Below are 15,120 nucleotides of genomic sequence, written 5' to 3'. Positions count from 1 at the left end.
TAATGTTGTATGTACACGTGCTAATATCTGTATAATGTTGTATGCACGCCTACTAATATCTGTATAATGTTGTATGTACACGTGCTAATATCTCTATAATGTTGTATGTACGCGTGCTAATATCTGTATAATGTTGTATGTACGCGTGCTAATATCTTTGATGCATTTGTACTGGCACACGTGGGAAACCATGCTAACATATTGTGGTTTAAAGAGAGATATTATCAAACTTTGTGAATGTATATCAATGTTTTGCTTACTAAAAGTAATCAATTGTTGTGTTTTATGTGTACAAAAAAAACTTAACACATTTGTAAGAGACAGGATTCAAAATTTGTAAATTTCCAAAACTGTGTTCTCTTTCCTCAACAAATGAACCACAAATTTATTGTGGAGAGCAAAGGATTAAAATTCCTCTTGGATGTGCAGCAAACACATTGATATTAATTGGTTTGTCCTTTCAAGTTGTGTTTATCTCTTCATTTCCATCTCTGTTTCAAAGGTCACTCTGTTCCATTTATAAATCCAATATGACAGAGATTAGTAAGGCAAAAAAGCAACATCTAAATGAGGGCCTCATCATGCAACCACACAGCTCACAATTCATTTATCCAATTAATAAAAAATACCATCAAATGCTCCATGGTGAGGTTTTTCCAAAGCAGCAAAATGGTTCGTGTCAGGATAGCTTAATCATCTGCGTTTAGTACAGACAATATAGGAAATGTCCTGAAAGAGGGAAAATCCACTCCTGTTCAAACTCTGCCAAATTTGTACCTCTTAGGAATTTTGTTTCTAAAACAATATAATTAAAGAAACTAAATTTCAAAAGAAAATGATTTGTAAATAGAATCTATATTTATAATAATTGGAGAAGAGACATTCAGGTGCTTAATGTCATGAAAAAATTGTGTGTGTGCGTGTGTGTGTGTGTGTGTTGATGTATATGTGCATATATATGCATGCCCATATGTACATGGTGTTTGTATGTATCTATTTAGCAATTTGATGGGTAAGGGTGTTTAATGATGAAAAGGCATGTAAATGATATGAAATAATACTGACATGCATAAGCAGAGATGGAAAGCCTTCCACCTAGATGCTCTGTTTTACACATATATTTAAAACAATTCTAGAGCTTAGCCTTTTCCCTTGCTGTAGTTTACACAGTGGCAGATGAATGGAAGAAGAAATAGAGAAAATAATCATGAGTGTGATTGGACTCTGGGACTCTGGGTGGACGAAGGTTTGATCATCACAGAACTTGGTTTATCAATGAACTGAGCCCTTCGGTCAGATTAGGACTTCTAATCCTTCTATTTACACAGATTTGGAACATTGAACTTGTGTCATTTGGTAGATCGTGTACTTTCAGATGCCTCTCAAAAAATACACGTGAGACGGTAAAACTAAAGTAAAAAAGAAAAAAAAAGAAAGAGAAGAAAAACTCTGGCTAAATCATCTAGTATTAAAAAAAAATGTACCATAATCTTAGAATTTATAAATGGGCTGAGGTGAAGAGAAGTCAGTCTATTTCCACAACACAAACAGAACCTAGTGATGTGTGTGCTAGAGAGTTTTTCTGAAGTAAAATATGAGTGAAATTGAGGACAATCAAATTAGTTTCAAAAACCGATTTTCCTCCCTCATGCTTGTCTCCTGAAATGTTGTGTGCTCACAGAACCCTGAGGCAGTAGGCAAAGCAAGAATGTTCCCAAGGCCAGAGTTTTGAAACATGAATTGCTTAAATATTATAGTGTCTGGGAATAAATCACTAATCTCCACATTATAATAAATAACCTCACACTACCTACATATTTACTCATCAGTGTATATATACTTAACTAAATATGTAGTCAGTTGCTTTGAATATAATCTATGTTTTTAAATTAAATGCCTCTTCTAGAAAAGATACTACAAAATCATTAACTAGCTTCTGAAACTCACATAGCAATATTTTTCCTTTCCCAATCTAAAACACAATCTTCTATAAGACATCTTTACCCAAAGATCCAAGCCCTTTAATCGTATAGATAACTTAAAGTACATTAAATCATTAGAAATTTCTACCTAGAAAAATTAAAAACTTTTCTGAGAAATCCTAAAATGTTGCATTTTTTATGTAAGGATCAAGAGAAATACTATGAAAACACGCTATGAAGATATAGACAGAACCGAGGAAATTTCAGTACATATATTACAAATAATTCTAACTTTAGTTTATACATGTCATTATGCAGAGGTATACAATGCATATGTGACAATGTATGCACCCAAATTCGTTTGTCCCCTTCTTTGTCCCTAGGCAGATTGTAGGGACCTACAAATGACCCCAAGGAAGTGACTATTCTTTTTGGCTGAACGATTTATCAACAGCTTGAAGTGACAGGAATGGAGATTCAATCCCGTTTCTCCACCTATCAGATGTAGGCCACATTCTTCAGTCTGCAGAACTAGAAAGGGAAAAAGTCCCTGTCGCATTTGCCCTTTCATAGAGATGGAAATATTATTAGAAAGGACATAAACAGACTAATTAAATCACAGCAGTATGGCTGGGATGACAGCTGGTACAGCGTGTGACTGAGGAGATCCGTATCTGAGAACAGGAGGTGCTTCACTTCCAATCCATTCGCTATTAGGTGCTTTCAAGACTGCTGTGCGGACATTAAATAATAACATATCATTTCCAGGACTAAAATGATGTAAAGAAATAAAAAGGGGGTGGGCGGCTTTCTAACCAAGAAATCTTTTGTGCGATGCCGAAAAGAAAATCATTTACCACTCAGTTCTGCTTTTGAGATAAAGATGTAATAATGCCATTACCTTCCATCAGCAGGATCCTTGAAAATCAACACTCTTTGCTTATCATGCTGTGAAATACAAATAGAGCTAAAGGCATGGTCTGCGAGGCACTGCCGCAGCGATATTAACTAACAGATCTGCCCTTTGTGAAGGAAACCGTATCCGTTTCATTAGTGCGGACTCTAATTCAAAACTGTTAAGAATGAACTGCACATACTGTTTTAATAACAGCACTCCTAATCATTATCAAACTGGTAATTCTCTCAGCACTGAATTATAAGGGTCTCTGTTTCCATTACGACCCGCTGTTAAAGAAAACCATATTGAAATCCTCCCTTCTTTCTTATTTTCCAAATTAGCCAGGTCTGTGAGAAGGGGAGGGGTCGGACCATCCAGAGCGTGTAGAAGTATGTCGACCGCATGGCTTCATCCCCAGGTAAACTGACAGTTTGAGACGTCTACGTCAAGGACTGTGTTACTTACAAATCCTTCGGTTCTGCTACTTAGCATTCAGTTTGAAAATTCACAGTTCACTCAAATGACTTTGTACGATTTTGGGAGTACTTGAACGCTTCAGAAACGAATCGGAGCCGTACAAACGGGAAATGCTCACTCCGGTGGCAGGTGCAAGAAGCTAAACTTGTGAGCAAAAAGTAGAAAGTCTATTTTAAATACATATTGTTCGTGATAAGTTAAAGGCAAAAAAAGTGAATAGTGGGACATATTAATGAGTCAAAAAAGAAGTGTCGGATTATAAAGGAATTGAATGTAACCGGGCATGCTTTATACAAAGATACTTGATTTGGGCATGCTTTTGTTTTAAGTTCACTTGAACAACACAGCATGAGCGTGTATTATGTTGATCATAGTACTTTCATAAACTTTCCTTGCTGGGATGGTAGAATGTGGTGGAATCTGATGGAGTCAACCATATAATTCATTTACCTGGATACGTTCTAAGCTATCTCTTCCACAGTTTTGCAAGTTACATACCATCGAAAATCATTTAATTGAGTTTCTTTCTGCAATTGTTGGGTTTCCCTTAATACCCCATCATTATATACAAACATTAATGACATTAAAACAAAAGTATTGCATATTTTTTACTGCCCCCCCCCCAGAGTTGGGGACTGAACGCAGGACCTTGCGCTTACTAGGCAAGCGCTCTACCACTGAGGGAAACCCCCAACCCCTTTACTGTTTTCCAACTGTCTATACACATTGTAAGTGTCTTCAAGAAACAGAAAAACATATTGTATAAAAATAAGATTTGGCTTACACGTACCAGAAAGTATTTTTAGTTGCTCATATAAGAAAGTAGTACAAATGATTGATTATTAGTCTAATGACTTTATTAACCTACAAGAAGAGATAAAGGGATACACTTTAAGTATTATGAAAGAAAAAGTATCTTCATGCAGAAGGAAAGGTTCCCTTCGGTCAACAGTAGTGAACACTGGTATTTCTATGATTTAACAAAATAATAGTAACAAATATTTAAGAGAAGAATGAAAGCTAATGAGGCTCTCTCTCGCTTCTACAAATGACCTAGGAAGCATGAGCAATGCGTACTCTGACTGCCTCACAGTGCCTATGCCACATTCAACTAGGCTAATTTTAAACCAGATTTTTAAAAATAACCACGTTTTCGCCCGAGGTAAAACTATAAAAACTATCGCCCAGCCTCTTCCACACATTAAGAAAATAGGTGCACAGCACCAAAGAAACGTGTTCCCCTCTTGTAGTCTCCCAGTTAATGTAAATAGTGTCAACTCTGACCCATCACGGGTAATTGTTACGTAACATTTTAAATAGCTACATAACGCTCTATTTATCAGTTTCCTCGTTGAGGCATGTAAGTTGCTCTTGGATTCCCATTCATTTCGAAAACCACTACAAAGAATGCCTTTTTATATTTTATCTACTATGGAGCCCTCAAAGCGAAGTGAATATGTAGAACCAGAATGAAACCTTCTCTTTACAAAGGTGTCGAGCATTACAAAAACTTATTTAAGTGGCAGCATTCGTTATTGCCTCAATTATAAGTGGAAGCTAAATCTTCTATATTCTTCCATGTATTTTGTGAGTCTATCTGAAGGCTGAGAGGTTTTAATGTCATATCAAGTTTGTTTTTCTAATTGCCATTTGAGTGAGCTGTTTATTGTATTCTTTGCATTATCTTTTAAAGGATATTTAGTAAAGAGAAATGCTAGAGGTATTAAATATTTATAAGTGCATCAGAATTCATGAAAAAGTAACCTAATCCCTCCTTTTGTTTTTAATGATGGGGTGAGTAACTTTGTATTAGATGTCAGGATATGAAGACATCCTTTGCATAGGGAATGATGTTAACCATATGGCCTATTCACAACCAATTGAATTACAAGGCAAGGCAGTCACTACACTTTTAAGAGATGCTTCTGTTGCTCTCCATTCATTCACTAATGTGACATTTATGAAAGGCTTACAGTTGGTCAACATTTCTTGAACCTGTATGAGACCACGTATGGCCGGGAATGACTGAGTGAAAAGTTCTGCATTTAAACGGATAGTTATCAGTTCTAAAAGTCTACATTCTGAATGTCCTAACTCTTAGGGTGGTGATGCGTCCATCATAGATAGTAGACCCTGACTATTACAGTTATTGAATCCTTCTCGTCAGGGAAGAAGAAACCTCTTTCACATTATCATGAGGAAAACACGTTAAAGTTTAAAAGAGAAAATCCACACCGAATCTGAAACAACAGCGGATTTCCGATGAACCGGTGATACTGTCGTTGAACTGGAGACTTTTTTTAGAGCAAGCTTGCACTAGCTTTTTCACCCTCCGATTTGGAATCTGCTCACAGTACTGCCGGCTTAACCAAAAAGGATTAACTCTCATATCCAACTGAGAACACAGATAATTCTCAGTAATTGGTAAAAAATGAAGATGAATGGGGCTGAGAGATAAGGAGCAATTAGCTCATCAGCAGTTACAGCTGTGCACTCAATCCGGATCCATCTCCTGAGTCTCGGCCCCTTTTAAAGAACCAAAGCAGACTAAGCACGGGACAGCCCTCCCCCAAAAAAACCGCTCTACCTGCCCATCATCGCGCTGGTCTTCCATTCTGTTTCTTACCGCGCGAAGACACCTGTCATAGCACAGTATGTAAATTACTACCTCTCTTAGGACCTATGTCTAAAGCCAATCTTCTTTTTAAACTTTTTTTTTCCCTATAACGGAAACCAAATGACTACTGTAGACACTCTTAAATTCCCTGTCAATCGTTTCATTATAGCAGCATCATCTGTTTGAAAATATAAGCAATTCCCTCATCTAATTATAGGAAGGATTTGAGGTTCATTAACATTGCCAAGGCAGGATCCAATGTGCCACTGCCGAACTCTTCATGGAGGCCTGGTTCCACATTTCCTTTTATTTGCCGTCTCCTGCTCTCCAAGATTTTTTTTTTTTCTGAAATCATAAAATCATTCGTTTCCCTCAAAATAAACATGTGTCCTAGAAGATAGGAAATCACTTGGGTGTAAATCATTGTATCTCAGGCAGATATTCTTAAGGTTACTTTTCTTGTTTCAAGGTAAGGGAATGGCCAACTAGGGAATATATTTTGTCTCGTTCTGTGCTTGGCCTTTTTGTCCTGTTAATAAATGTGTTTTGTTGGTTGGAGGACAGGAAAAGTAAACACAGGAGAAAGAATGAGGAATGCATTCTCGACTCATGTCCTTTGCTTGAAAGTCTGTCATCCTGTTAACTGTGTCCAGTTTGAGACGAATTTTAAAAGAACCAAGTGCTTCGTACAAATGACGTTTGTTCAGCTTTGCCATTTTCTGAACTAGCACAGGCCTGCCCATATGCTCCAGAGTTCAGCAAGACAAAGTATTCAAGTCGTGAGATGACTTCACTTCCTTGAAGAAATAACAGCAGTTAGGGGGTTATGACCATAGTTTAAACAATGAGATTTTCTTGGGACATCTGTTTTGAGATCACATTTTGAATAGATATGAACTCATTTCCTATGAAGCCAGAAATCTACTATTGTTGATAGCTGTTTACCAGTTCTATGAGTCAGATATTAGACACTGGCAAAAGTCCCTCTCGAATCCTCTGTGAATTTTCTAAACTGTGTACATAGTGTTTTCCTTAAATAAAATGTTGAGAGAAGAATGCACTCTTTTCTCGACTCTTGGTAAATCATGGTTCACAAAACTTTGTACTTTGGAATAACGTTTAATGCACGCATTTCTAAAGGTGAATTTCCTGTCTCCTTTTAGTAGAGGGAGTAAGACACTGGGTTTAGTAAGTATTTATTTAGATAACATAGACGCTCTGTGAGATGCTTTATGTCAATATTTAGATAGCATTTCAAAACCAGAACTAAAATTAAGAATCTTTTATTTATATTAAACAAATGGTGATTAATTTACAACCCTCAAAGATGAGCACCATGAGAAAAGAGAGGATAAACAGATAAAAAGAAAAGTTATGGATACTGTCAAATTGACCTCGAGTTCAATGGTTTTAAATTTCCCCTTTCTAATATCCCAGTTTCAATTTGCAAGCGGCATGTTTAAGCTGGTTATGCAGATCAGTTGTTAAAGAAGAAAAAAAGTAGTAATTTATCTGGCCTATATTCTGTGGAGAGTGTTGCCACTAAAAAGAATCCAAGACATTTTTCCTTCTTATCTGGAACGTAGCTCATATCAGCAAACCTGTCACAAGATAGTACTTGATATAAACAAGAGATTGCTAAGACATCTCAGTAATCAATATCAGGATGGCTACAGTATGGAAAACCCAACCAGTGCATATCATTTGTCTCAGTATCTATTTCTATGGCCAAATGAAGCATTAATTCAAATCATAAATCTATGGTGATTTAAATCTGGGAATGAGCACCTGTCTGCTTCAATGATTTATTTTGTACATTTCAGTAAGCAGGGGATTTGTCCATATGAACTGACAGGTCACCTTCAGATGCCTGCAGCCGACTGTTTATCACCATGCAGACTAGCGTCTCATCTGAGCAAGTAAATATTAAACTAAAAGAATCCAATTGATTGTGGATGAGGGAGAAGGGTGATGTGATCATATATTTAACTCAGCAAAATGATACCTCCCTCAGATCTATCCTGAGTTCCTCACCGCTTCCTATGCTCAACATCCTCTTGGAAAGAGACAGGCTCAAGGCTAAAATTGAAATTGTTTGTCGACATCAAAATTTTCTAAAATACGTTTTTGTTTTCTGGCTAATTTTTTAGCCATTATGGGTTATTCGGAGCTCCGTGAAGGTCATCTTTCACAAGATTTTGTAGTTGCCTCACCAAGACAAATCAAGCAGAAACAAAATGTATTTTCTTGAGCTGTAGGGATTTGTTTACAGTTAACTAATTGAAAACATATGCCAATAAAGGAAAGCCTACAATGTGAACAAAAGTCAGAGGAAACATAACGAGTGGACCCTAGAAATGTCACTGGGTGTGGGCAAGACTGAGTAGTGACAGTACATCCAGGCTAAGCTGCACCTCTGTGAAGGACGTCATTCCTGCAGAGTGCTATTAATAGGAGGAATTACAAAACCAGGGAGCTTGAATTTTGAAGTACAGGTTTAAGAGTCTTGGGATTCTTTCTAGAATTCACATTGTTCAATTCCTCTTCCTGGACACTTCTCAATGACTTATGTTCACAAAGCCAGAGCACAACCTATGTCCTATTGCTGCTGCAGAAATGGTGTGTCCCCCACTAGCATGTGTGCAGTTCCTGTGTACTACATGTGTATTAGATCACTTTCATATTTAACAATGAGTTGAACTCCAAAGTTTAGCAAAGGACAGTGTAAAAGATTTCTCGCAGCTCTATGGCTTCAGATGTAACACATAACCAAGAAAAGAGAAATGCAAAGAAGGAAGCTATCATGGGTGACAATAAAAAATAACCAGAAAAAAAAGTTCTAGGAGGGCCATGTCAAAGAAACTGTACTAGCAAAAGCAATTCCAACCGTGAAGTAAGCCATGTGAGGAACAGACACAATGAATGACACACGGAGCACTGGGCACACAGATTTTAATTGTCACTCTGTCATTTTCCAGTTGTCATCTACTGTTCGGCTCAGACCATCTATCTAACTTCTCAAAGTCATTATCAAATTGTTATTGACCACTGAAAAGAGGCAGGGATTGGCTTCACAGAAGCCTGGAGCCACAAAAACTGCTCGGTTCAGCAACTGCTTTCATCCGGGCAAACTTTGCTCTGACCTTCCCTGGGTTCCTTCACTCTTTGCAGCCACGCTCCTCCCACCTAAAACTCACTGTCTCTGATTTCTAAATAAGTATCCAAGAGCGGAGGTTTTGATGAAAGACAATAGGGGTCGTAAATTCTTAGACAATGACAGCATGTCAAGAATGGAATGAAGAGGACAGCAGTAGTGCCCCCACAAATCAGCTACAGTGGTCCACCATATAAATGATGTAAGTCCCTTGGAGGGGGCGGGCCTCACAATCCGTGGATGCAAAAAAGTCTCTACGTATCACAGTCTTCTAAGAAGGTACACGTAAGTGCTCCTCTTGGTTCAAAAGAATGTAAGATAATTAATACTATGCTGTAACAGCTGAGCTATCAACTAATAGAAAAAGGTAATTTCCCAACTAAAATATAATGGGATGTTTGAGTTGAATGTATTTTAAGACACAATGATAGGCCAAGTACCTAAATAATTAAAGGGAACTGTAATTTAGACACGAGGTAAATGTTAGTACATAGTAATATTATAAAATACACGTTAATGCTTAACGGTGAGTCATTTACTTCTCAACTCACACCTATGGGTTTCTAAAAACTACCTGCTGCTCAGGAGAATTAAGAGATGGATCGTTGTGAATATGTCCATTTAAAAGGTGTTATATTGTCAACCATAATCCCTCCTTCAAGCCCCTACTATCAGGAATGACCTATATTGTGAGTCAATTTTGCGACTAATCAAAGTACTATTTGGAAAAAAATGCTATAATTGTTAGTTGATGAATAGACTACTTTTTTCTTATGGGATAAAACCTGCCCCACTACACAAATTATGTAGACAGAGTTTTCCTTCCTTGGGAATTGACAGAGGTCAGAATGTGTCAGTTCCATGAACTAGTCTCTCCCTGAGAAAACCACCCTTTATGACCTTGGTATCTCTCTGCCAGGTAAACATTGATCACTTATCTTTATAAGTGTTGAAAGATAGTCTATTTCAGCAGTCAAAGAAAAAATAATTTTATTTCAAGCTCTTCTACACTTCAGAGTTCTCAAAGGAAAAAACCATTAAAGTTATTTCATTTTACTTCAATTTTGATTTGACTAAAGGTCTAAAACAACAGCTACCAACTGTGAGCTAAGCAATTCCCTGCTTCCTCAGTAGTCTCTCTAGGATGCCCAGTAGTATGAGCACTAGTGTATCCCTGTGTTGATTTTTGTGCCACAGACTCTTCCACTAGTCTTCTATGTTTTCACTGCTCTAAGACTAGCCACTTCTAGCTACTCTAAATTCAATATGCAGCCATTTTTAGTTACCCGTATGAGGTTCTTCTGAGAAATTCTATTCTTCCCATCTGCATGTCAGAGGGTCCCTTTACATAGAAGAAATGTTTTTGTGTGTCCTATATATTTTTTTAAAACACTTAATAGCCTCGTGTTCTTTTCCAGTATGTGCTTATGAGGAACTGCAATGAAATGATAATTATTAAAATGCATAACATTTCCACCATAGGCCTATAACTACATCTCAATGGGTGGAAAGCAGAGAGCTATTGATTAACCTAAGAAGTGATGTTAAAATGCTGCATGGAGAAGAGAAATTTATTGAATTGTGGTAAACATCTCTGTTCCCTAGAGCCTTGATAGACAGGATAACATGCCTGTTCTTTACGAAATGCAATTTTCCCTTGCAGAATTATATTTTTGGCATCAGTTCCGTACTGTTAAGAAAAATATTAGAGTATAGGAACAGGGTGAAAAGTTTTTCAACACCCACACCCAGATAACAAATATTTTATTGGCAAAACAAAAAAATAAATTAAATAAATAATCCACATTTAAATCCTCACAAGCCACATGATTAGCCTGCAAAGGTAAAAATGCTTCATTTGGTTTCACTGTGAGAGTAAACAGAAGGGGGGCCAGAGAGATGAGCGTGAGAACTTTATAATCTGCCTTTCAAACGGGAGCTGTCTTGGTAATGGTTGTATGTAGAAGGCATCATAAAACCTAATCCACATTGCTGGCAACAGGGTAAGGTTTCGGCTTACAATCTCCCCTGCCACAGTTTATCTTTACGTAGTCTTTGTTCCCTGTGGTAAACAGTATTCTGAACTGAGATATTTTAAGTAATAATTTATGAGTTTTGCATAATTTTTGCATTGCCTGGGATCAATTACATTATATGCCAGAAAAGTAAAAGCTTTAAGTAATTCTTAGGAGATGAGTTTTGAAATCTTCATATCTTATGATTGTCTATTGTTTATAGTCTTTTAAAATAGCAATCTGTAAAGTAAATTATCTTCTATGTATGAATAGAGCAAAGCACACATGATATCATGTGTTATCCATGGCTTCAGACATGTACAAGGACCCAAAAGGTAACCCATATGAAAGAGAAATAACTAATGCATAAACTATGCTATTGGTAGGGATAAATTTCTTACTTAATAATAATTGCATTAAAATTATTTTTAAAACAAGTAAGATTGCATACACGTGTGTGCAAACACAAACACTTCCACCTTTCTTTCACCTTATCTACACTCAACATTTTGCACTTCTGATTCTTAAAACTCATTTGAATTAGGAAATGCATCAAGCCATTACTTGTAGTATAAATTGTAGTTGTAAAATTGATCTTGTGTTTAAAATAACTTTGCCAGATCTTTAGTGCACATACTAGAGAGGCACAATGAAGCCTTAAAAATATACTGCTCTCTTGATCTTAAATATTCATTTCATCAATTTGTAGCCAGGAGTTTTGTTCTGGGAGAAAAAGAATTCTATGGAAAGGTGAATGTGAATAGTCAGTCAGTAAACATTGAACTTACCAACACTTGAATTCATGTCCCCGTTTTCAGAATCTGCTCCATGTTGGTTGTTACTGGCATGATAGTTGCTCATAGCTTCTAATTTTATTTTTTTCACCTTCATTGCTTCAGCAATGGCGGCGTTGGCAGCAGCTGCAGCAGCTGCAGTCAGACCTTCAAAAAATAAATTAAAAGCAAAGTAATTCAAATTCAGACCTTTTTTTTGTGTGTCCAAGTCTTTCCATAACACACATACAAATGCATATTAGAGTATCTGATTCCTTTACGTAATACTGATAATATATTTCTAATCCAAAACAGCCAATGGATCATTAACACAAGGGTCTAGATGCTTGTCAATTTTTTTTATTAGTAGTAGAAAATTAACACATATTGCATAGGAGTGGAAACATGAACTGGATAAACTTTTCAACACAGTCTGAACATTACACTCCCTGCTAAACATCCTCTCCAAGTGCCCAGAAGAGGCAGAAAGTTGGAACTGCAGATTAGTTACAAAGCTTAGCTCTGGTACCCAAAGTCTCCTTACCCTAGCACATCACACGCATTCTTTACTGAATTCACCAACATCTCTCATACATGGATTTTCAGGATTAACTCTCTATGTGATTTTTAAACTGAGCTCACTTCCATGACTGCCCTTTTCTAGTGAAATTCTTTCCATATTCTGGAGTATTAACTTCCACACCCTGGACTTGGATGATACCTGTTTGCTCCTACGTTTACAGACTATGTTTACATTTCTGTATTGGCACACAAAACATTGCAGTGTGTACCTGTAGATGCATTTGTTTTCCTTCTGGGGTATTGAGCTATTCAGTGGCAGTCACTAAGTGTTATATAGCTGCAGGGCTAAAGAGTAAAAATATAAAATACAAAAGTTGTTCAGCAAATAATTTGCTACCACCTATTAAATATATCAGTTCTGATTTTATTGGCATAAGTGTATTCTGATCACTATAACATGAGGTCTAGAATACTATATTTAGGCCTAGATTGACCACTGTCTCTTCCTGTTTTATACACTTTGGTCATTTATGGAACAGTGTATAATAGCAGACATGATCTAAAAATAGAATTCGAGGCCAGCACTTTTCCAAGTGTTACCAGAAGGCAAATGCCAGTGATCAGAAGTACAATTACAGAGGTAGCAAGATGATAATGTTGAGCAGAAAACTTTTTATCTTCTTAATATGTCAACTTTTACCAAGTTGATTCCTTCTAGCCTGGCATCCGTTATCTGACAAAATTGGCACACTAAGGGAAATATGAGTCACGTCTGCTAGTTGGAGAACGTTACCTATCTATGAAAGGACATCGTGTGCTTCCCTGCACACTTCTCACCCTGTTGCTGCTTTAGATGTTCTGACCACTGTGTTTAAGCCTTCTGAATTTGTCTGAACGATTAATTTCCACTCCCAGTTGGTAGAGAGAATGAACACACCTCTTTCTACTCCTAGTTACCACAGCAAAATGTTGCTACCTATAGAATGACATGGAAATCTTTCTTGGTAGAAATATTTGCTATGGAATAGGTGCATAGAAGACTCTGCCTTGTCTTCAGATGAATGCAAAGGGGCCTGTAGCAGTTTTACCCTAAGATCTGCAGGTCAGATCTTTGCTTGAAAAACTCATAACCACTCCTTAAAAGGCACTGATCTAAATTTAAGGAATCCATCTGGGTCTACTGTGACCACTCACTGCCTTTCAAGTCTCATCCTGAACCGATTCTCTCATCTTCCTATGATTGAATTTTCTCCTCGATTACTCATTTCCTTCAAAGATGTTTCAGAACATTTTCTTTCCTGTTCCCTTTAAATCCTCTGTGCGTTTCCCTGAAAAATATTTTCCCTTGATTCTTTTGTTTCCTTTTAACAAAGGGAAACATCTCTTTTTCCCTTTCTTCTATTTTCTGGAGGTAACTTTCTTCGACTTATGTCTCTTCTCAGCCAAGCAGCTAGGCTTCATACTGAGGAGAATCTAGTAATTGTATTCAAAATATGAAGACTTAAGAGACAATTACATAATACACAAATTCCAAATAGCATAATTCATAATTGTCCGGGAACTTGTCTTGGGAAAACCAATGGATTGTTTTGAGAATAGTTTCATCCTGTGTAAAATCAAACAAAGCCTAAAGAAGAAACATAATGATTAGGTAAGAATACTATATGAAGAATAGCATGTTCTATTCACTACAGTCAAGGTCTGTGGTGTATCTTTGTTCCTCTGTAAGTAAGATCCAAGTGTTAGCCTTCATTAGGAAATACGGGTTACCTACTCTCATATCCTAGATTATTCCTATTTGCCTAATCCTTTAATTATCACAACTACTCTTAATAATACTATTATATTCTATTGTTGCAAATTGGTTTCATGCCTTTTCCAAGTTTTGCAATTCTAATAAAGCCCCAAAAGCTATATGGTCACATCCAACCACATACACACATGCACATAAACACGTTTGCTATAATTTGACTGACATGAAATTTAACCTTCTTTTTTCTTCTTGGTTTCTTTTTTGTCACAGGTAGGAAATTATGGCATATGGAACAATTACAGTTTTTGGTTTTATTAATGCTCTTTGTACTTGATTTTCTGTATCTTAAACTCAACCATTTTTGTTCATTTCCACTGCTGCGGCAATTGCAAACTCTGTCTTATTCTGCTAGTTCTGATATGCCTCCTTTTAAATAGTCTTTTCCATAAAAGAGCACACCAGTTTTTTATCCAATGGCACACTTATGAATAGAATTGTACAGACTGAGAAGGTTGTATTTAGGAATACATATGTATATACATATAAATATGCATATATGCATACATTATCAGTTTATGAAAAAGGAGGCTAAGAATTTTAAAAAGAACAAGGAAGATATATCAGATGGTTTACAGAATAAAACAGGGAGGGAAAATAATGTAACTATATAATAATTTTTAAGTTAAAAAGAAAATAATTTTATACAAGGAGTGTTTGTCATATTCATTCCTCTCACCGATATTTTCAGAGACTCATCCCCTAGTCCACTACCCGCCCAGCTTTGCGTACTGTTCTCTGTTTTATAAACCATGGAGTTCAAATTGTGATGAAGATGAAAGGTGAAGGTGTGATGAACACACAAATTTAAATCTGAGCACAGTATGTGCATATAGCATGCATACCTTGCATTCTTAACAACTGTCACTCTCCCGCCCTGTAATCTTTCACTCATGTAGACCTCAGGATGGCCATAGGAAGTGAAGGCATGA

General features: G+C 36.7%; 1 protein-coding gene and 1 pseudogene across 1 annotated transcript in view; both read right to left on the bottom strand.

Moving 5' to 3' along the window:
* The window catches only part of Dach1 (dachshund family transcription factor 1), a 365,099-nt gene that overhangs the window by 131,289 nt on the left and 218,690 nt on the right, over positions 1 to 15,120 (bottom strand). The window contains exon 6 of the mRNA XM_032918184.1: positions 11,872 to 12,024. Coding sequence (XP_032774075.1) covers positions 11,872 to 12,024 — 153 coding nt within the window. The remainder of the gene's footprint in view (positions 1 to 11,871; positions 12,025 to 15,120) is intronic.
* On the bottom strand, positions 9,842 to 9,995 carry LOC116914127 (annotated as a pseudogene).

Source organism: Rattus rattus, chromosome 12 (assembly GCF_011064425.1).
Source record: "Rattus rattus isolate New Zealand chromosome 12, Rrattus_CSIRO_v1, whole genome shotgun sequence".
Lineage (NCBI taxonomy): Eukaryota > Metazoa > Chordata > Mammalia > Rodentia > Muridae > Rattus > Rattus rattus.
Note: the sequence above shows the minus strand (reverse complement) of the source record. Positions and strands in the feature narration are given on the sequence as shown.